This window comes from Saccoglossus kowalevskii, chromosome 3 (genome assembly GCF_978046115.1).
Source record: "Saccoglossus kowalevskii chromosome 3, keSacKowa6.1, whole genome shotgun sequence".
Lineage (NCBI taxonomy): Eukaryota > Metazoa > Hemichordata > Enteropneusta > Harrimaniidae > Saccoglossus > Saccoglossus kowalevskii.
Genome location: NC_140643.1, coordinates 8,974,467 through 8,998,115, shown reverse-complemented (window position 1 = coordinate 8,998,115; position 23,649 = coordinate 8,974,467). Strand labels below are relative to the sequence as shown.

Here is a 23,649-nt window from a genome sequence, read left to right as displayed (position 1 = left end):
ACAGATTTCAAACCAAAATTAATCGTGAATGTGGAGTTATCCAAGTGCACCTACGAGATAACTACAAAATAACTAAAATTGGCTAAATAATGTAAACTACCAATCAGGAATATAGAATATTTTTGGAAACGTATACACCAAGTTTAATCAAAATCAGTGGAATAGAAAACATGCAGACGGGGTCATAGGACATTCTAAAAGAGAATTTCAGGTGCTTACTTGTAACAAAGGAAGCATTCTGCCAATCTGTATCTGAGCCTCACCTTCTTCTTGACTGTCCCCAACATCTGTAAATTTGACTGAAAACATAAAAATGGATTTTTACAAATAATTTATTAAACAAACTCCAATCAGACAAATATAAGTGAACGATACCTCTATATCACAGCATTGCAGCTAAATGTACAGGACAGGAATTGATGAAATAATATTCTTCATTCCAAAGAAGGAACTAGGGGAATGCAAACTAGTTTGGATTTATGAACCTCTAGTGTATGCATTTTTTCACAAAGGAAAGGAAATCACAAAGTCATTATTTCAAAGTTCTGGTACCCCTGATTTTAAATCCTATTTGATGTTTCAGCAAAACATTGTCAACGAATGGTGATCAAATATATATACACTTCTATGTTGAGTACTGAAGCCATGAAAAATGAAGCAACTAGACAATTCAAAAACATTTTTATGATACTATTATTCGATAACCATTTCCATTCACAGACCAACACAAATAAAAAAAAAAATTGTTTTACCATAAAATGTCAACAGTTTGAGACGCCTATCTTAAAAAGCAAATGAAGGGCTTTCACTCCCTCCTGATGCCATAATTAGAGTGGCACCTTAATTAGAATAAATATGGTATGTCTAATTTGCTATTCTGTGCCAGAATTACTCATTCTTTGAACGATTATGTTTAACTAAATATTGCTACACTACAGCAAGTTATTATCAACATTGTTGGTAAATATACAGCAATTGCTTCCAATGTTGTTGAAGTTGTTTTGCTACAGTAAAGTTTGTTTTGATACATTTGTGAGGCACCCATACTTCTAGTCTCCGTAATTGGACCAACAACGCATTTCAACTCGGACCTGATCGGATCGACAGTCATGGCGGAATACTTAATCAAAGTAGAGTTTGTTTATTATCAGGATACAAGAATTATACCAATATATATATCACAAGCTGAGTTTCATAGTGATGACTTTGATTACAATAGTTTTATCGACCGCCTCACTAGCGAGAGACCATTTTCACGGCGAATGAACGCACTATGTGTTCAAATTATGGATGAAGAAAACAAACCATCGATTCAAACAGTTGGTCATCAACAATCTTTGTTCAACTACACCAGGAGGCATAATAAATGATGAAACCAACCGTGTGAACCGACTGCCGGCTTATCTACTGAAGCCGTTAAAAAATCAAAGCGAATGAAACTAGACTTTCACTTGCACACATACGCGGTTGCTAGATCCGCTATGGACTCAGACAAAAAACACCAAACACGAGTAGACCAGACATCGTCAATGGATTATCGCCGTGGTATGCTACATGAACAAATAGATGAACTTACTGCTTCCAAAATAAGCATGGAATGGCAATTGATCGATCTAAAAACTCCCCCATCGCCATTGGCTGTATTGGCTCTTCCTGGCCTACACCCAATCTCGACCACATACAAGCGGTGTCACAAAGAGAGCGGGAATAAAAACAAGACTGAGTGTTTGTTCGAAAAATGACCAGGGTACATGTATTGTGGGAAGTTGGAAAAGCATCATGATCACGTCGAAGTAATAAGGCAGGTGAGTATTTGTCACTTTGTAATGTTGCTGATTTAATTTTCTAATTCTAGTTTGGGTTTTTCTATTAACTGTGATACCGCTATAAGCCAGTTTGGTGTGTATTTATCTTTGTGATATTATTGTCAGAGAGCGGGGTCATTTATTACATGTTCACCCACTGTTTTACCCATAAAATTTCAGGCGTCAAATGACTGTGTATGTGTCTCATTATTTATGACATTTTAACGGTAGTACATTTGTTCTTATCCATAGAAAGAAAAGGACATAAAAAGACTGAAAAAAAGAATAAAAGAATTGGAGACTGAGTTGCATAACATTTATTGAAAAAAACTTAACACAGTTCTTGCGGGTAGTTAAGCTGAGATTGAAACAAGTTTATCCAGGAAAATATGTTGGACCGCTTGGGCAGAGTAAGCTTATGAAGGACGTCCGATTACTGAAAATTGCCCTGGACGGCAAAGTACCACCTGTGGAAAACGACTCCGTAGAGTTTCCTAGACTATTGCAATTAGCACGAGGAAAAACAGCCGTATATCACCAGTCAAGTGACAAATCCAACGATGAAGATATTGATAAATTTGTTAAAAAAAACATCGCCAATACACGAATCACCATCAACACAAAGTTCAGCACAGGACGCTCTTGTCAAGCCACAATTACCGCATACATCGGTCAACACAGGGCCGCTATTTCCTGGTACTCACAACCGACTATTAGAAGCAGGGACCAACTATCAATACATGTCCCCAGCATATCCACATATGATGATGCCTCCGCAGCATTGGCAGTTATATACAGGAAATTAATCTGGGCCTCATCATTCCAACAACCAGGTTATGGTGATATCGGCAACTTACAACTTCCGGTACTCGTATCTACTCCAATGACACAGCCTGCCTCTGAACATATACCAATATCTACTGGCGATCCGGGTATTTTCGGTGACAGGAATAAAACATTTTATTAGTTTATATTAATATACACTTTTCCACATGTCATCATTATTCGTTTTACCGATTCATCTTTATTTGATGTCATACTTTGCTATGTATCAGAGGTAATTTAGAGTAATTTACATTACAAAATAAATGTTTTGTTTATATATGCACACATTTCCAGTTTATAGACATATTCAGACACATACACTATGGTATTCTCTTTCGAAGGATGTGGTGGCCCTGAAAAGGGTCGTTTGGTTAATGTCTCAGAGACAAGGCAAAAGTTAAAAATTAAATATACACAAATTAGATAGCCACAGTCGAAAGCAAACCACCGACATACGCCCGGTCCAATCCGAGTGAGAGCATCTGCAATGGCTAGTTCAGTGAAATTGTATATGTACTCCTCGTTATCTTTCAGATATATCTTTAAATAACGAAAACAAAGTTCACATACATTGAATTGAGGACTATAGGGTGGTTGAAACAAAAGTTCAACTCCCTGTCCACATAACAACTCTTGAAGAACTGGCTCAACTTGACGACCATGATGGAATCCGCAGTTGTCTAAAATGACGCAATCCCCTTGAGATAAAACCGGATTTCCAAAAGCGTCCACGGTCCTCACGACTTCTTCAAAGAAATTAACAATTTCCAAGCCATTTGATGGACCATCAATAATGTTGACGTTGTAGATCCCGAATGAGCTAACTAGTAAATTTACAGTGTAATTTGCGTTGGTAGCGTGTCTCTGGATTCTACAGCAGCTTTTCCTTTTTCAGCGTGACCGTACACGTGATTTCCAGTAGTTTTAATAAAGGATGATTCATCAAAATGTAGTTGTTCGACATCATAGTTGGTAACAATATCTATGAAATCCAGAGTCCACTCTTTGTTGCGTTCCGTCCTACACTCGGCGGCAACACTGGTCAATTTCTTTCGGCTCACTCCCAAATATTTAGTAATAGCACAATGAATAGTCGACAAGCACGAGACAGTATCGATAGTACACACATTTTCGGCAATTAAATTTCTTCTAAATACTTGTGTAATTCGATGTGCTGTAACACGTTATCATTAAGTTTCGAGCATTGCTGTGGACCGCCAATATCATGTTCAATAGCACCAGTTGAGGTGAATTTTTTGCATATATTATACGCAGTAGATTTCGTCACACCACTCCTTTTCGCTATGTCAGCAAAGGATATTCCTTCTAAATACAGCTCAACTATCTTTTCGCGAATCGCAGGTGGAGTCGGGAATCCCTGTTTACTCTGTAACATGACGACTGTGAATGTGATAGTCACAGTCAATGAGTGCGTGATTGGACAGTGGAGCGGGTCTGTCGCGAATGTATCAAAACAAACTTGATTGTAGCAAAACAACTTCAACAACATTGGAAGCAATTGCTGTACATTTACCGACAATGTTGATAATAACTTGCTGTAGTGAAGCAATATTTAGTTGAACATAATCGTTCAAAGAATGACTGAAACGATAGTAAACAAAAAACAAGACAGATCAAGTTATCAACTTACCCCCTTCTCCATATAACAAAAGGCCATGATAAAACTTATTCTTTGCCTAAATATAAAATAACAGAAACATTGTTATTGTAAGTGAAGGATATCATACAAATTAATTAGGTTGACACTGTAACAAAGATTACCAATGTAATACAGGTATAAGTATTCTAGTACCCACACAGCTGATCCAACATTGTCTCACATTAATATAAGACATAAAACTTTTAGTTTATTCAGGAAATTTTTTTTTGAGAATTGAAACACACTAAACCAGTTATATGAACTAGTTATAAGTGAACATGAAATGTTACTTACTTCATATTTGAGTTGATCAGTTTCACAACATAATGATGCCAACACTGTTATAACTTTATTGAAAACCTGAAAACATAATTATACTTACACATCACTTTTATTTTATGAATGAGAAGCAGAAGATTAAACATAATTAATTTTTTACACTAACCATGTCATTGTTTTATTTTATTTCTACTGTAGATGGCATTGAAGTTTGCTTTCATATGAACAATTACAAAAACTACTACAAACTTTGTTTCATGAATTACAGGGCTTAGGCTAGATACAGGTACACACTGACAGGTGCGCGAACAGCCACACAGAGGTGAAGGAATTGTTGTTGCGGCAACCAAAGCACTGACTCAAAGAAACAGTTGAGAGTGACATTTGCATGCCAATAGATCCTGTGAATATGAATCATAATAGATGAACAGGTTAACATGACTTACCTTGTTGTCTGTCTTAATCAAATCAAGCAAAGATGTTTGTTCATAAGGTAAAAACTAAAAAGTAAACAGAAATACATATATTAGACTATAATAAATTTAACAGTAGACATATTTTGTTTCTAATGTAGGAGATGTTTCATTAAGACATTTTACTACTGTTGTAAAAGTAATAAAAAAATATTATTTCACAATATTATATGAGATAAGACTCAAGACATTGTAAGTAGAGAATCATCAACTGTAAAGTACTTTGTTTTTACTTGGATGAAAATAAAATCTAGTAAAAATACCTTTTCTCCCTATATTTTACATTCATTTCATTAAAAATCACTAACAAGCCAGTCCAAGCCCTTTTTTACTGTCATCGTCATATTGTTCCGAACACCAAAACATCAACATTGTCAGCTAAGTTGCTGATTGGTTTGTTATACACGCCTCGAGATAGTTACATGATTAGAACTGGTTAGTTGCTTTATTAATATATTTTTTTCAATCTTATACATTTCTATATACATGTAATAAATGGCAAAGTTATGAATTAGCATTTACACAGTATAAAATGTCTGGACACAAGCGATAGTGTGTCTAGTGCATTTCATTTTAGCTGAATGTAAAAGTGGGTTGAACTAACCAGTTCTAATCATGTAACGATCTCAAGACGCGCATAACAAACCATACAGCAACTTAGCTGGCAATGTAAAACCAGGAAACAAAGAAAACCAGAGACTTAGTCACTTACTTGTAATTTGATAGGATCCAATGTGAAATCCCAGGCATCTCCTATAGAGTTATCAATAACATCTTCTATATCTTTTAACTGAGTGGCAAAGTCCTCAAGAAATTTACCATATCTTTTTAACTGCACCTCCCCAACAATTTCTGAAACAATACAAACAAAACTAATTATTAATATTTATTTCTATATGTGAGTTGACATGTGATGCATTGGTTATTGCGTATTTGATATAAGTAGCAACATAGATGTGAGTCAAAAGTCTATAATTACATACTATGACAGAACCCCACACCCTCCCCGTGGCTTTCGTTGCGTATGGAAGTTATTTTCACGAGTGATGCGGTGTATCCTGCGGCCGTACTTTCACGAGCGAAGCGAGTGAAAGTACAGCAGAATACACCGCATCTCGAGTGAAAATAACTTCCATACGCAACGAAAGCCACGGGGAGGGTGTGCGGTTCTGTTATTATTACATATGTTCCATACTTGATTATTTCGTATTAAAGAAAGAACGTGCAAACCGGGATGGAATTTAGGTCGGGGAACCCCATTGCCCATTAATATGTTCCAATATAAGTGTTACGCCCTAGCAGCGCTAGAATGTGCCCGGAGAACGCGTGTCACTGTTTGTTTGAAATTACAATAATCGGATGTCTAATCTGAGTCACTGTCCGAATAAATAACTCGTTGATATTTAGTTGGGACCACGGCAGAACCAGAACTTGAACTGGACAACTATGATACACAGTTTATGTTGAAGTTAAAAGTTCCGCCACAGAATTGTGCATTGGCAAACATGCCGTGCAACTGCGATACTCCACAGACGGGATGACTTTCGTCGACAGCGGTTGTCGCTTAGCTGCACCACAGTCCTTCGTTGAGGGACTGTGGCTGCACGCTACACCTTCGTGTGTGATGTTGCTTGCTGGTCGTGGATTGACTGAGTCTTGATTACCGGTTAAAATGTTGCTCTTTTGGCATTGGTAATTTTTATTTGGAGCTGAGTAACGCCGCAACGTCGCCAGCAGAAACCTGGTATCTCGATGCTGATGGTTGCGGCTGCATAGTAATCGCTGATTTTACTGCTGGTGGATCTTCTGAGAGCCCTTCAAGGTTTATAAAACTCAGTTTCCAGGTGGCCAACACACATTAAGTTCTCCCAATCGTAGTATTCCATGTGATGTACACCCGACATGCCAAAAATGTTGTTGAACGATGTGAACTGGATAAAAATAGCAAACGAAAATGTGTTTACAAAATAAAAATAGTTCGGTAGCCAATAAAAATACCATGTTCATTTGCATATCGACCGTGAAAATACCGAAAACATTATTGCATGGGTGATATGCAAATTAGTTTGGGCCAAAATAAGTGACTGCCTAAAAGTACCATTACTGTTGTTCAAATTTCATGTCACTCGGCAAGTATATTCATGTACCCCAAGGGGAAAATATCGTACTTCTAAATATTGTTTATTCCGAAAAACTGTACTCCTGAAGGGACTACTTTGTTTGCTCTCGGACCTCATTTGCATATGGGTTGTGGAAATACCGATTTTGATTTCAGGGACGAATCAAAATAAACTGCAGTACATATGTAATAATAAAATTTATTTAACATTATTTTTGAAATATTGTTGTTTTTATTTATATTTTGACACATACTGTGTTTGTTTTGGGGCACTTCAATTTTAATAATGCAAATTTATTAGCTATTCCATAACTGTCAAATAACCTGAAACTTGCATGGTTTGTATGTTTTTACATGACTTATCTTTGTCTTTGTCTTCTGACAAAGTAGATCAACTACATTAGCAGAGAAGGTAATTTAACAATTAAATCGATAGCTTAGTTCATGGACAGCAGATTCAGTTTTCTGAGTGAGAAAGTGCATAAGTTTACTGGTCGAGTGCACATTCTTGGCCTACTGTCTTTAATATGATCTGGAGATATTTCAGAGGAATGAACATATATGTATTAATAAGAATGAACATTTGTGTTTCTCATAATGTTGGTCATGTAGATTGTTGAATGGTTGATTAAATTGTTATTGATATGCAAAGTGATCATACAAGTAATGTACACATTCATGTGCAAGTATAATACTGTAGGACGATACATTATTTATACGTGTTTGTCAATAAACAGGATCTTAACAAATAAGAACATAGAGTATTTATTATTCAATTTCTGTTACTAATTCACACATTAAAAACGAGTGTTACACTTCCACTAGCCAACACACGTCTGAGATTATTGCTATTAATACTGCAGTTCATACTCACAGCGCGACAGCCAGTAAAAATACGGAAAACAATGCATCGGTATTCAGACGCAGTTATCATTCTGTATGTGACATCAACACGCCAGAAGCTGGGGAACAAAAAGCCCTGGCAATATTTGATGTATTCAGAGCACATCGATGTGAAGATTTTTTGAAAAAACTACACAACAACATTGCTACTGTGTTTGTTCCAGCCTGTTGTACCGATCGGCTGCAATCCCTTGATCTCCACTTCAACAAACCTTTCAAGGAATTGCTGAAATCTAACTTTAAATCGTTATACATTGACCGTATTTTGAAGGAACTACAGATGGGAGCTGATATTCCCGATGTCAAAGTCAATCTTTGTTTTTCGGAACGAATTTTCCGTGCATTTTAGCACAGAGAGCTACCTCCTTGAATTATGTGAAAATTAAACTGCGCAAATAATTTCCTGTTCTACAGTAGTAGTTCTTAACAGGTTTTACTCTTGTAAACAGTAGCAGGGTCAGCAAAAATCATGACTTATTTAAAAGGGGGGGTCGATAACCACTTAATTAAGACATTTATAATTTATTTGATATGTTGGTTTTGCATATTGAGAATCCTTTATTAATAAATTATAGATCTTCTAGAACTATTTGTCTCCAAGAGACAGGTTGGTTTTTGTTATTACCCTAAACTCTTCATACCTCATAACTCTAAATGGCCCGTTCCTGACAATGTTTATGTGGGCCGTGTTAATATATTAAACCATTCATGTGGTTCATTCTGTTTAGATTTAATTTTATACGTAAATTTCACATAATTTCGTCTACGATTTCCATATTTCCGTTGCGTCTTTGACGCCATCTCTTTAAAATGAAGAAAATTACTGATCAGCCAGTCAGTTCGTCATGTGATTCATTTGTGATTGTACATGTAACACTCGTGCAGTAGTAAAAAGATTCGTTCGAAATCGGTGGCACTAAGCAAAAACAATTACAGATGAGTTAAATATCGCAATGCCGTGTCATTTTGGCAAATACATGACTAATTCGATGATGTAAACAGCTGACTTACTCAGAGAACCGTCATCAAAACTGTCGAACTCCCACCCCTTCTCTTCCGCCATATTGAAATATTGTACGCATGCGCGATACAAATGAGGTCATAAAAAAAATATAAAAGGGGAAAAAGGTCCGGATGTGTCGTATAAAATATATTTCACCCGAAATTAGAAAATTCCAGTCAACTTTAGACACTTGTTGAAATTTATAAATTAGCTATTTTGCTTAAATTGCTGTCAACGACTGTTATTTTTGTGAATAAACTCTGGGAGTAGGCCCGAGAGGGAGTGGGTGGGTTGTACAGTCAAACGCAATGTAGGTATGCGCATGCGTATTGTTTAGGACGCCTGGTTTGGAAAACTGGACTGTTGATGCTTTTTAGTGCTGAGAAATTTACCTAGTTTTGTCTTCATGGTGGCGTTAATTGGGCTCTGCGTAATCAATTGGCTTCTTTCAACATCAAGGACCATGAAGACAGCGTGATCACTGCATGCAATGGGCTTTAGTGTATATAGTATACTGTTTTATATGGCATTATAAAATGCCCAAACTTTGTCCAACTTAGAGCCGACCTGGACTTTTTAATGTAAGCCTCTACCGAAATGTCGAAACCGTACGCTAAAAAACCAAGGCCACCGAAGCATTGGACACAACGTGTGCACGAATGTGTTGTTTCACGTGCTCCTGACGGTAATATTAATTTTTTTGTGAAGGGCGGTTCTGAATACGGACAGTTCCCCTATATAGGCGACGTCAGACAAGACAGAGTTGTACTTCGCAGTGGGAAACTGTTCCAAGACGAGATAATATTAGAAGTCAATGGACACAAAGTCGCTGGATTCACACTGTGGGATGTCAACGGACTTTTAAATTATTTTGGTGAGAACCCTATTGCACTGAAAACTGTCAAAGCAGGTAAGATTCGATTATTTAATAGTGTAGTAGTACATGTACTATGTCGTGCTTGGGCAATGTGTTGTTGTTTACTGACATGGTTTCTTAATTGCTAAATATACATTATCGAAATAAGGTCATCTTGTGGTACTTACATCTGTACACTTTCCAACTCCAATTTTTCATTAAAATAATGTGTTTACATTTTTAACATTTTAATTTAAAATTCAATATTTACATATATGTAATATAACTAGTCACTTCAGAAGTGTGTCTTAGAGGAGTGGCTTTTTGCATGTCTTCTGTGTGCCAGAAGTGGGGTCACTTGCATCCAGGTGATGTTGATGGCAATTCTCTGTCATTGTACACACTGATACATGTATGTTACTAGGATACACACAAACTGTTAGGGTCATCATCCTGATTTATTTTATGATATGTGATAGCCACTTGAAATAGTAGGTTATTATGCAGGTTAAAACGGAGTTACCTCCATGATTATATTTGAAAGCACCAATACCACTCCTGTGGAAATTAATGTGTCCTCATTATCTTATTGATCCATTCAAATCAGCTCTCAGATCTACTGAACCACCATAGCTACTGTTGCATATTTTATGTACTTATTTGGGGCTTTTTGTGGAAATTATCTTCTGTTTTTGACAATATTACAACAATCAGTATGAGTAATTCACTTGCTAATTTGAGTTCATGTTTAAGGACACTAAAAAAAAAAAAGTTCAATTCAAGTCACAGGTTCTTAAATGTAATGTCTCCATGCACATGTAATAACTGTAAGGGGGGGGGGGGTATGATTAAGATTAGATTTTAGAAAAAGGAAATGTGTTGAGGTAAAATGCTGCACAAAAGTAAAAATATATTATTTTTACATATTAGATATTTTCTGTTCGATATATCTCAAAATCTTGCTTATTGGCATATGGAGAAAAAAATTATTTAATATTTTACAAGGTACTGATGTCTAGGAGTATTACAAGTATTACAAGATTGACAATATTTTTAGTAAGATAATGTTTTTTCATTTTGGTCTATGAAAACCAGTTATACTCAAAAAACAGATTAATAGTGAATCAAAATAGGTCACATACTGTTGCTACTAAAATGATTGATTATAGACAGATCCCTCTATATATGATAGAGGGACTGTGACTATAGACTGATTTTGACACAAAATATTGTCACTGCTATATGCACTTAAATATACACATATAACTATTACATAACTCACAAGTAGCATTTTGACCCCATTTTGACTTGTATCTTAACCTCTTCACCACCAGATTTTCCCGCCCAAGGTTTCTGCACTTTTTTCTTATATTCTTCAATATTTCTCAAAGTGAACCCTAATTTTGGAGCCAAGAGACAAAATTTGAGTTAATTTTCAGTTTTTACTACAAAAATTGGCTATTTTTGTTCCAAACTTCTGTTGGAAAGTACAGACTATAAACAGGACTATTTTGTGAATTAGTGATGAAAAAAGAGAACTGGTGGTGAAAAGCTAAAGGTCATATCACTTTGGTCAGTCTATTTCTGGGAAGTATTACAATCTAAATTTTGTTACTTGATAATTTTGTTTCTTAACACTGTTTCAAAGATTTGCCATTACAAAAAACTTCTTGGATTAACATGAATTACTGTTACATGTTTACAGCATTGAAAAGGGTATCCCAGTTTGTGAATTTTACAGAAAAAAAGTTACTTACGTGAAATGCTTTTATCTTCAAAAAACACCTTTTTCAGACTTTATTCTCGAACACATCGTTCGAATCGCGCGGTTCCGCTAATGCCGACCATTTATGATTACCGGCCCACGAACCCGTGTGTGACTGTGTTAGGAGAAGCTGTATTTCACTGCAGTTAAATTGAGTCATTTGATTGGGCGCGCCAAGAAGCTGGCACTACCAATCAGTGTTGCTGTATCATAAATTTGAAGATCTGGGGGTCATCACAGATTAATTAAAACAATGGTGGCGTGTAGGCTCCGCGCTGATTCACCCAGAGTCAAGAACAGAAGGTCTATGTTAGTTGACACGTTTCCAATTTTTGTTATTCCAATGTTGAAAATTGTTTGTGGACAAGTGAATGAAGGCTATGGAATGTTTAAATATTTATGTAGACCGTGTTTTAGTAAACTGACAAAACTGTCAAAACAGATAACATGTCGATCCGTTCTTCATTGCAACACATTATTTCCCTTAGAAACAGCACTATGTTTTTTTCTTTTGATGGTCAGTATGCTCGTTCACAGAGAAAAAACTAGCAACACGTTGATTACTATATTCAACCGAGCTATCACCACGATTTTACCAATTAATATGTCGTTTATATCCTAAGTTCTGATTGGGTAAATCAAATGAGCCCTAGTGAATCTTATAATCGTTTGAGGGAGTGCGACATACAGTAAATTGTTGTGAAATCTGCCAAGGGTTAATGTTGAGGCTTCGGCCGAAAAAATGGTCCTTGATCGGCGAAGATGTCTCAAACATGGCACCAGGTACTCTTCAAAGCTGACTTAATTCTCAGGATCCCAGTTTGACAATTTTTCTGTTTGGAGCTAGTGTTGACCTATTTTGAACATGTGATTTTGGGTTTAAAGTGCCTGTGAAATGGCTGCTATTTTCACACCTAAAATTATCCATTGATACATAAATATTATTAATTTTTATGTTTCTAAGCATAAATTAGTATTTTTAAGTGAAAAAATGCGTTTTAAATTCAGTCTACAGCACCTTTATTTTTGTGTATTTTAAAACGAGGCTTCTCATTAGCTTTTCATTTGCATACAGAAATTCCCCCTGTGACGTCAGAAGGGGAAGTTTCTGGGTAGCTTGCATTGCCGATACATGTAAAAACACAGTCACTAAATAAATGACTGCTGCATGGAAATAAATTTGTTGTAATGGGTGAACGCGTCGGGTCATGACGGGGACAAGTGCGTGAATGGCGGTGTTTAATTGGATAACAAAAATAATTGAGAGCGACTCACATACAGACAAATTCAGACTGGATTTAGCATGATTTTCACAATTATGACATATTAAAAAAATACATTGACAGCCCAAGCCCGGATTCTCATTCCATAAATTACCGTATTATGCAGATCAAGCTGCAAGTAAAGGCAACAAAGGTGTAAATTCGACATTCAACACCAATCACCGAATAATTCAGACACTTTTAGCCTGCAAAAATGAAAACAGCCCGAGGGCTGCGTAATTTCCTGTTTGTCCGACGCTTCGTTTTCGTGTCATAACTCATCAAAATTACTGCTACCTTTTACATAACACTGGTGGTCTCTATAAAGCGATAATCAGGATCGCAAAAAAATCAAATCATTTGAAACACTTACTTGACGTTTTTCTCCCTTCTGAAATCCGCGTCAGTGATCATGGGCTGGTCCGGAATCTATTTTTTCAAAAAAGTCTTGTATTGCGCCAGGTTTAAGTAGTCGTCGTTTCTCGTTAAATCCTAGTTGTTTTGTCATGGACAAGGACAGTTTTTCGAAAAATGGAAGAAGTCCACCCCAACCTTTTCTCTTTATTTTCACGGCTTTCGATTGGTACATGTAAATACTTACACTATTACTATACGCATTACTGCAACCGCCCACAACACAACGTTTAACCATCATAAATGTTTGTTGTGAAAACAACTTCTAAAACTTAAAGCTCTCTCTAAAATAAAATAGACAAAAAGAAACGTCGATCAAAAAATGTGTATCGTTTAAAAGTATGTTGAATGACACAGTGATATAAAAGTACAGCCCAGGATCGTTTCAGGATAAGTGGGCGTGGCTACAGCACAGGAAATATCTCAAATTTACTTGAATACGAGTAATCATTTTCAGCAAAAAAATCAATAATTGCACATTTCAGTGGGGCACAGATCTAAAATAGGAAGCGTGTGGGTCGGCATTGCATAGGCACTTTAAATTTAGCTTGAAATCACACAATGAAAATACACTATGATAATTAATTTTAGGCCGATACATATATATATATATATATTATATATAAAACACACTATACAGTTGAAGTTCACAAGTCTATAACATACAGTACAGTGTGCGACATGAAGAACTACCTGTTAAATTTCTTGTGCAGGATGTTGGTTTTGTCCTATCATTGAATGTTGAAACACTCTCTTTGTGATAGAGACTACATTTATGGTTCATTCATTGTTATTGAAATAACTTAAGTGGGAACTGTTGTTGTTTCGACTTATTTACAAGGCAGTATTGGATCAGTTATTTTATAGCCATTTTGACTTTCAACAATGAGTGTTCTATATATACATGTATGTACATTTGGTCAATAAAAATTGCAGTCTGAATTAGTCGATTGTACAGTGTAGTACATTTGTATCATACTTTTCTTTCAATGTATCCCAGGTTATGGATTAATTAATTACATACATACATGTAGATTTCTACTGTATAGATTAGTCTCCTCATGTACATTTTCATGTAAAAGGTGCTGGTGTTGTGTCTGGAAGTTTGTTCATTTTGTTCAGCTCAAATGACCAGAATTGTATGAATATAAAACTATGATTTTTTGCTGTTAATGAATATTAAGCAACAGGGCCACATGACTATTTTTTTCTTGATTATTATGCCTTATATCCATTCTGTTTACAAATTTCAGGTCAGAACATAAGCAAAGACTTGAGGCGTTATTTGAATACCAGATTTCAGAAGGGATCCATTGATCATGATTTGCAGCAAACCATTAGAGACAATCTGTATTTACGTACAGTACCATGTAAGTACAATGCAAACCTTTGTTTTCTATGTTGTCTTTGATCTGTTTTTTTAAATCAATATATAATTCCAACTTATGACTGTGAATTCTTGAAATATATACCATTAGTATTATCACAGATGCAGTAGCTGCATTTGTGTGTAATGAGTTGTGTATCTATTTTAATATGTTATATTACCATTAGGTACAACACGTGTTCCAAGGAATGGAGAACTAAATGGAGTGGATTATACATTCTTAACTACTGATGAATTTATAGCATTAGAAAAAAGTGGGAATCTTCTTGAGAGTGGTATATTTGATGGTGAGTAATGGTTATTTACATCAGTGTAATAGAGGTAACCAGTTGAAAAAAGCAATGTAGTTTTTGACAACAGTTTTATCAAATTGTATCACATTAGAAGGCATCTGGAAATGTAATAATGATATTTAATGCTCAGTGAAATGATCATTGGACCAAATGATATCACACCCCCAGGCATCACGTTTGATAGCTACAAATCTGACATCCCATGTCAAACACATCTAAATAAGACTACTAAACACATTAGCTCAGCCAGACTACCAAACATAGTAGCTCAGCCAGACTACCAAACATAGTAGCTCAGCCAGACTACCAAACATAGTAGCTCAGCCAGACTACCAAACATAGTAGCTCAGCCAGACAACCAAACATAGTAGCTCAGCCAGACTACCAAACATAGTAGCTCAGCCAGACTACCAAACATAGTAGCTCAGCCAGACTACCAAACATAGTAGCTCAGCCAGACAACCAAACATAGTAGCTCAGCCAGACTACCAAACATAGTAGCTCAGTCAGACTACCAAACATAAATAGCCTAGCTAGACTACTAAACATAGTAGCTCAGCCAGACAACCAAACATAGTAGCTCAGCCAGACTACCAAACATAGTAGCTCAGCCAGACTACCAAACATAGTAGCTCAGCCAGACTACCAAACATAGTAGCTCAGCCAGACAACCAAACATAGTAGCTCAGCCAGACTACCAAACATAGTAGCTCAGTCAGACTACCAAACATAAATAGCCTAGCCAGACTACTAAACATAGTAGCTCAGTCAGACTACCAAACATAGTAGCTCAGTCAGACTACCAAACATAGTAGCTCAGCCAGACTATCAAACATAGTAGCTCAGTCAGACTACCAAACATAGTAGCTCAGCCAGACTACCAAACATAATAGCTCAGACTACTAAACATAGTAGCTCAGTCAGACTACCAAACATAGTAGCTCAGTCAGACTACCAAACATAGTAGCTCAGCCTGACTACCAAACATAGTAGCTCAGTCAGACTACCAAACATAGTAGCTCAGCCAGACTACCAAACATAATAGCTCAGCCAGACTACCAAACATAATAGCTCAGCCAGACTACCAAACATAATAGCTCAGCCAGACGACTAAACATAGTAGCTCAGTCAGACTACCAAACATAGTAGCTCAGCCTGACTACCAAACATAATAGCTCAGCCAGACGACTAAACATAGTAGCTCAGTCAGACTACCAAACATAGTAGCTCAGTCAGACTACCAAACATAAATAGCCTAGCCAGACAACCAAACATAGTAGCTCAGTCAGACTACTAAACATAGTAGCTCAGTCAGACTACTAAACATAGTAGCTCAGTCAGACTACCAAACATAGTAGTTCAATCAGACCACCAAACATAGCTCAGTCAGACTGCCAAACATAAAGAGCCTAGCCAGACAACCAAACATAGTAGCTCAGTCAGACTACTAAACATAGTAGCTCAGTCAGACTACTAAACATAGTAGCTCAGCCAGACAACCAAACATAGTAGCTCAGCCAGACTACCAAACATAGTAGCTCAGCCAGACTACCAAACATAGTAGCTCAGCCAGACTACCAAACATAGTAGCTCAGCCAGACAACCAAACATAGTAGCTCAGCCAGACTACCAAACATAGTAGCTCAGTCAGACTACCAAACATAAATAGACTAGCCAGACTACTAAACATACTAGCTCAGTCAGACTACCAAACATAGTAGCTCAGTCAGACTACCAAACATAGTAGCTCAGCCAGACTACCAAACATAGTAGCTCAGTCAGACTACCAAACATAGTAGCTCAGTCAGACTACCAAACATAGTAGCTCAGCCAGACTACCAAACATAGTAGCTCAGTCAGACTACCAAACATAGTAGCTCAGTCAGACTACTAAACATAGTAGCTCAGTCAGACTACCAAACATAGTAGCTCAGTCAGACTACCAAACATAGTAGCTCAGTCAGACTACCAAACATAGTAGCTCAGTCAGACTACCAAACATAGTAGCTCAGCCAGACTACCAAACATAGTAGCTCAGTCAGACTACCAAACATAGTAGCTCAGCCAGACTACCAAACATAATAGCTCAGCCAGACTACCAAACATAATAGCTCAGCCAGACGACTAAACATAGTAGCTCAGTCAGACTACCAAACATAGTAGCTCAGCCAGACTACCAAACATAATAGCTCAGCCAGACGACTAAACATAGTAGCTCAGTCAGACTACCAAACATAGTAGCTCAGTCAGACCACCAAACATAAATAGCCTAGCCAGACAACCAAACATAGTAGCTCAGTCAGACTACTAAACATAGTAGCTCAGTCAGACTACTAAACATAGTAGCTCAGTCAGACTACCAAACATAGTAGTTCAATCAGACCACCAAACATAGCTCAGTCAGACTGCCAAACATAAAGAGCCTAGCCAGACAACCAAACATAGTAGCTCAGTCAGACTACTAAACATAGTAGCTCAGTCAGACTACTAAACATAGTAGCTCAGCCAGACGACTAAACATAGTAGCTCAGTCAGACTACCAAACATAGTAGCTCAGTCAGACCACCAAACATAAATAGCCTAGCCAGACAACCAAACATAGTAGCTCAGTCAGACTACTAAACATAGTAGCTCAGTCAGACTACTAAACATAGTAGCTCAGTCAGACTACCAAACATAGTAGTTCAATCAGACCACCAAACATAGCTCAGTCAGACTGCCAAACATAAAGAGCCTAGCCAGACAACCAAACATAGTAGCTCAGTCAGACTACTAAACATAGTAGCTCAGTCAGACTACTAAACATAGTAGCTCAGTCATACTACCAAACATAGTAGCTCAGTCAGACTACCAAACATAGTAGTTCAATCAGACTACCAAACATAGTTCAATCAGACTACCAAACATAGCTCAGTCAGACTACTAAACATAGTAGCTCAGTAAGACTACTAAACATAGTAGCTCAGTCAGACTACCAAACATAGTAGCTCAGTCAGACTACCAAACATAGTAGCTCAGTCAGACTACCTAACATAGTAGCTCAGCCAGACAACCAAACATAGTAGCTCAGCCAGACTACCAAACATAGTAGCTCAGCCAGACTACCAAACATAAAGAGCCTAGCCAGACTACTAAACATAGTAGCTCAGTCAGACTACCAAACATAGTAGCTCAGTCAGACTACCTAACATAGTAGCTCAGACTACCTAACATAAATAGCCTAGCCAGACTACTAAACATAGTAGTGCAGTCAGACTACCAAACATAGCTCAGTCAGACTACCAAACATAGTAGCTCAGTCAGACTACCAAACATAGTAGCTCAGCCAGACTACCAAACATAAAGAGCCTAGCCAGACTACTAAACATAGTAGCTCAGTCAGACTACCAAACATAGTAGCTCAGTCAGACTACCAAACATAGTAGCTCAGACTACCTAACATAAATAGCCTAGCCAGACTACTAAACATAGTAGTGTAGTCAGACTACCAAACATAGCTCAGTCAGACTACCAAACATAGTAGCTCAGTCAGACTACCAAACATAGTAGCTCAGTCAGACTACCTAACATAGTAGCTCAGTCAGACTACCTAACATAAATAGCCTAGCCAGACTACTAAACATAGTAGCTCAGTCAGACTACTAAACATAGTAGTTCAGTCAGACTACCAAACATAGCTCAGTCAGACTACTAAACATAGTAGCTCAGTCAGACTACCAAACATAGTAGCTCAGTCAGACTACCAAACATAGTAGCTCAGTCAGACTACCAAACATAGTAGCTCAGTCAGACTACTAAACATAGTAGCTCAGTCAGACTACCAAACATAGTAGCTCAGCCAGACTACCAAACATAAAGAGCCTAGCCAGACTACTAAACATAGTAGCTCAGTCAGACTACCTAACATAGTAGCTCAGTCAGACTACTAAACATAGTAGCTCAGTCAGACTACCTAACATAGTAGCTCAGTCAGACTACCTAACATAGTTGCTCAGCCAGACTACTAAACATAGTAGCTCAGTCAGACTACCTAACATAGTAGCTCAGCCAGACTACTAAACATAGTAGCTCAGCCAGACTACCTAACATAGTAGCTCAGTCAGACTACTAAACATAGTAGCTCAGTCAGACTACTAAACATAGTAGCTCAGTCAGACTACCTAACATAGTAGCTCAGCCAGACTACTAAACATAGTAGCTCAGTCAGACTACCAAACATAAAGAGCCTAGCCAGACTACTAAACATAGTAGCTCAGTCAGACTACCTAACATAGTAGCTCAGTCAGACTACTAAACATAGTAGCTCAGTCAGACTACCTAACGTAGTAGCTCAGTCAGACTACTAAACATAGTAGCTCAGTCAGACTACTAAACATAGTAGCTCAGTCAGACTACCTAACATAGTAGCTCAGTCAGACTACCAAACATAGTCAGTGTTCTCCCCAGGCCAAGACAGCGTCGCGGGCTGAGACGCGATCGGATTTGTCCGCGACGCTGTTTCCTCCGCGAAGCTATTATTTATCCCGTGATCTGATTTCTTCAGTCTCTCACAGACTGTAAAGTTTCCTGGCTAACTAGTTAAATCTACAAATGCATGGTATTAACGCCAATTTCCCAGGATAATTAGTCCCCGTTCGGACGCAGTCCGAAAACGGGGACTTATGTTTTGCCCTGTGTGCGTCCGTGCGTCCGTGATCACCTGTATCTCGAACATGCATGGACCGATTAAGTTCAAACTTCACTCATACATCACACATTATATGGGACATATGCACATGCATTTTTTTCATGATCCGATTAACGATAGCCGAATAGCGGCCATTTTAAGGCCGAAAATGCATCAAAATCGCACATTTTCACCATTCCGGACCCGGATCTCAGTTATGCATGGACAGATTTTGTTCAAATTTGGTACATACATTAAACATAATAGGAATTTGATGCACGTCTTTTTTTTTTTTGGATCGGGTTCGAAATGGCCGACTGGCGGCCATTTTGTTTTAAAGAATTCAGTTCTGGATCTGTATCTGAGACATGCTTGGATTGATCGAGTTCAAACTTCACACACACAAGGTACATCATGTCACAAATATGTATGTGCATTTGTTTCATGATCTCATTAACGATAGCCAAATGGCGGCCGCTTTAAGGCCGAAAATGCATTGAAATCGCACATTTTCACCATTCCGGACCCGGATCTCAGTTATGCATGGACGGATTTCATTCAAATTTGGTACATACATTAAACATAATAGGACCTTGATGCACGTCATTTTTTTTTTCGGATCAAGTTCGAAATAGCCGACTGGCGGCCATTTTGTTTTAAAGAATTCAGTTCTGGATCCGTATCCGAGACATGTCTGGATTGATCAAGTTCAAACTTCACACACACAAGGTACATCATGTCACAAATATGTATGTGCATTTGTTTCATGATCTCATTAACGATAGCCGAATAGCGGCCATTTTAAGGCCGAAAATGCATCAAAATCGCACATTTTCACCATTCCGGACCCGGATCTCAGTTATGCATGGACGGATTTTGTTCAAATTTGGTACATACATTAAACATAATAGGACCTTGATGCACATCATTTTTTTTTTTGGATCGGGTTCGAAATGGCCGACTGGTGGCCATTTTGTTTTAAAGAATTCAGTTCTGGATCCGTATCTGAGACATGCTTGGATTGATCGAGTTCAAACTTCACACACACAAGGTACATCATGTCACAAATATGTATGTGCATTTGTTTCATGATCTCATTAACGATAGCCAAATGGCGGCCGCTTTAAGGCCGAAAATGCATTGAAATCGCACATTTTCACCATTCCGGACCCGGATCTCAGTTATGCATGGACGGATTTCATTCAAATTTGGTACATACATTAAACATAATAGGACCTTGATGCACGTCATTTTTTTTTTCGGATCAAGTTCGAAATAGCCGACTGGCGGCCATTTTGTTTTAAAGAATTCAGTTCTGGATCCGTATCCGAGACATGTCTGGATTGATCAAGTTCAAACTTCACACACACAAGGTACATCATGTCACAAATATGTATGTGCATTTGTTTCATGATCTCATTAACGATAGCCAAATGGGGGCCGCTTTAAGGCCGAAAATGCATTGAAATCGCACATTTTCACCATTCCGGACCCGTATCTCAGTTATGCATCGATGGATTTTGTTCAAATTTGGTACATACATTAAACATAATAGGACCTTGATGCACGTCTTTTTTTTTTTCGGATCAAGTTCGAAATGGCCGACTGGCGGCCATTTTGTTAAAGAATTCAGTTCTGGATTCGTATCCAAGACATGTCTGGATTGATCAAGTTCAAACTTCACACACACATGGTACATCATGTCACAAATAGATATGTGCATTTGTTTCATGATCTGCTTAACAATAGCGGAATGATGGCCATTTTAAGGCCGAAAATGCATCAAAATCACGTATTTTCACAATTCCAGAACCGGATCTCAGTCATGCATGGATGGATTTTGTTCAGATTTAGCACAATGTGTTGTACATATGCAGGTGCATTTCGGTCATGATCTGCTTTGAATGTATATGTCACTCAAATATGAACGGAACGGGGACGTGTCATTGACAATGACTTGTCCCCTGTTGTTTCTCATTGGTTGGATATCGTTTTAAAAAAACAAAGCAGTTCTATAATGACAAAGCCGTAAGCCCCGGTGTCAAACGCTCTTTGCCAAACGTATATTCATATGCAAATGATATAGTCACACTTGGGGTCAAAAGCCACATGTTTCCGGTGTGTACGAAACGTTATTTTCATTATTATTTTTAGAAATGTAGTCGTACTATTATTCTAAGTTTTGATTTTTGTCAGTATTTTTGATATTGTATTTGTTTTCTGAGATCAAAATGTGAAAAAATATATAGTTATGATGTAAACAATTTTGACCTTGTGATTGTGAATCCAAGATGGCGTCACCCACGTAAGATCCAGCAAGCGTGAACTTCCCACTTGGATCGCATATTGTGCTCAGATTCGGATGAATTAGGTGAAGCATAATGAAAAATAATATATTTATCAAGAAATCGGGAATTCTAATCAAGAAACGTGTGGAAATTGGAGTGACACTTGTGTTATTTCTTGGAAGAAAAGCCTCAATTTTATGTGGTATAACAATGGCGACAATTCGTAATTCAGACCTCCGTTGTCTCGAATTGTTCACAATTGTGTTGAACAGACAACATCGATGATTAAAAAAAATACACAAAAATGGATAATTTCAGCCAGAAAAACTATTATTGCTCGAGCATAGTAGCGTAAGTATCGTAACTTGTAACAGTTGTACTTAACCGGAAAACAACAGAAACAGAAGACAAGCAATGAGAATAATCAACCCAATGTTTAATTTACCGGGACTGAAGAGGGTTTTATAAAGTTGCTGATTGCTGGGCCAAGCAAAGGAACAGAAAACTCAGTATTTCTGCAGGACATTTGCAATACTAAACATGCAGTGCAATAATTGTATACAGTTTGTACATAAAATAAATAGAAAAAAGAAAAAAAAAACTGGTTTTGTTTAATTTCCCCATATGACAAACAATATGTTAATTTATGCTAATTATTATGCAAATTAGCTGCGACTCTATGAACAATTTCTGGGGAGAACATTGATAGTAGCTCAGTCAGACTACCAAACATAGTAGCTCAGTCAGACTACCAAACATAGTAGCTCAGTCAGACTACCAAACATAGTAGCTCAGTCAGACTACTAAACATAGTAGCTCAGTCAGACTACCAAACATAGTAGCTCAGCCAGACTACCAAACATAAAGAGCCTAGCCAGACTACTAAACATAGTAGCTCAGTCAGACTACCTAACATAGTAGCTCAGCCAGACTACTAAACATAGTAGCTCAGTCAGACTACCTAACATAGTAGCTCAGCCAGACTACTAAACATAGTAGCTCAGTCAGACTACCAAACATAAAGAGCCTAGCCAGACTACTAAACATAGTAGCTCAGTCAGACTACCTAACATAGTAGCTCAGTCAGACTACTAAACATAGTAGCTCAGTCAGACTACCTAACATAGTAGCTCAGTCAGACTACCAAACATAGTCAGTGTTCTCCCCAGGCCAAAACAGCGTCGCGGGCTGAGACGCGATCGGATTTGTCCGCGACGCTGTTTCCTCCGCGATGCTATTATTTATCCCGTGATCTGATTTCTTCAGTCTCTCACAGACTGTAAAGTTTCCTGGCTAACTAGTTAAATCTACAAATGCATGGTATTAACGCCAATTTCCCAGGATAATCCCCTGTTGTTTCTCATTGGTTGGATATCGTTTTAAAAAAACAAAGCAGTTCTATAAAGACAAAGCCGTAAGCCCGGGTGTCAAACGCTCTTTGCCAAACGTATATTCATATGCAAATGATATAGTCACACTTGGGGTCAAAAGCCACATGTTTCCGGTGTGTACGAAACGTATTTTCATTATTATTTTTAGAAATGTAGTCGTACTATTATTCTAAGTTTTGATTTTTTTCAGTATTTTTGATATTGTATTTGTTTTTTGAGATCAAAATGTGAAAAAATATATAGTTATGATGTAAACAATT

General features: G+C 37.5%; 2 protein-coding genes across 3 annotated transcripts in view; one reads left to right on the top strand and one right to left on the bottom strand.

Annotated features, from left to right (window-relative positions):
* The window catches only part of LOC100372619 (WASH complex subunit 4-like), a 61,043-nt gene extending 51,901 nt beyond the window's left edge, over positions 1 to 9,142 (bottom strand). The window contains exons 1-6 of the mRNA XM_085496734.1: positions 9,076 to 9,142; positions 5,755 to 5,894; positions 5,016 to 5,069; positions 4,585 to 4,650; positions 4,282 to 4,327; positions 220 to 299 (exon numbers count right to left, since the gene is read on the bottom strand). Coding sequence (XP_085352860.1) covers positions 220 to 299; positions 4,282 to 4,327; positions 4,585 to 4,650; positions 5,016 to 5,069; positions 5,755 to 5,894; positions 9,076 to 9,127 — 438 coding nt within the window. The 5' untranslated portion in view covers positions 9,128 to 9,142. The remainder of the gene's footprint in view (positions 1 to 219; positions 300 to 4,281; positions 4,328 to 4,584; positions 4,651 to 5,015; positions 5,070 to 5,754; positions 5,895 to 9,075) is intronic.
* Positions 9,143 to 9,404: 262 nt separating this feature from the next.
* The window catches only part of LOC100372471 (membrane-associated guanylate kinase, WW and PDZ domain-containing protein 3-like), a 57,135-nt gene continuing 42,890 nt past the window's right edge, over positions 9,405 to 23,649 (top strand). For both annotated transcript variants that reach the window (XM_085496731.1, XM_085496730.1), the window contains exons 1-3: positions 9,405 to 9,977; positions 14,618 to 14,734; positions 14,919 to 15,038. In XM_085496731.1, coding sequence (XP_085352857.1) covers positions 9,665 to 9,977; positions 14,618 to 14,734; positions 14,919 to 15,038 — 550 coding nt within the window. In that variant the 5' untranslated portion in view covers positions 9,405 to 9,664. The remainder of the gene's footprint in view (positions 9,978 to 14,617; positions 14,735 to 14,918; positions 15,039 to 23,649) is intronic.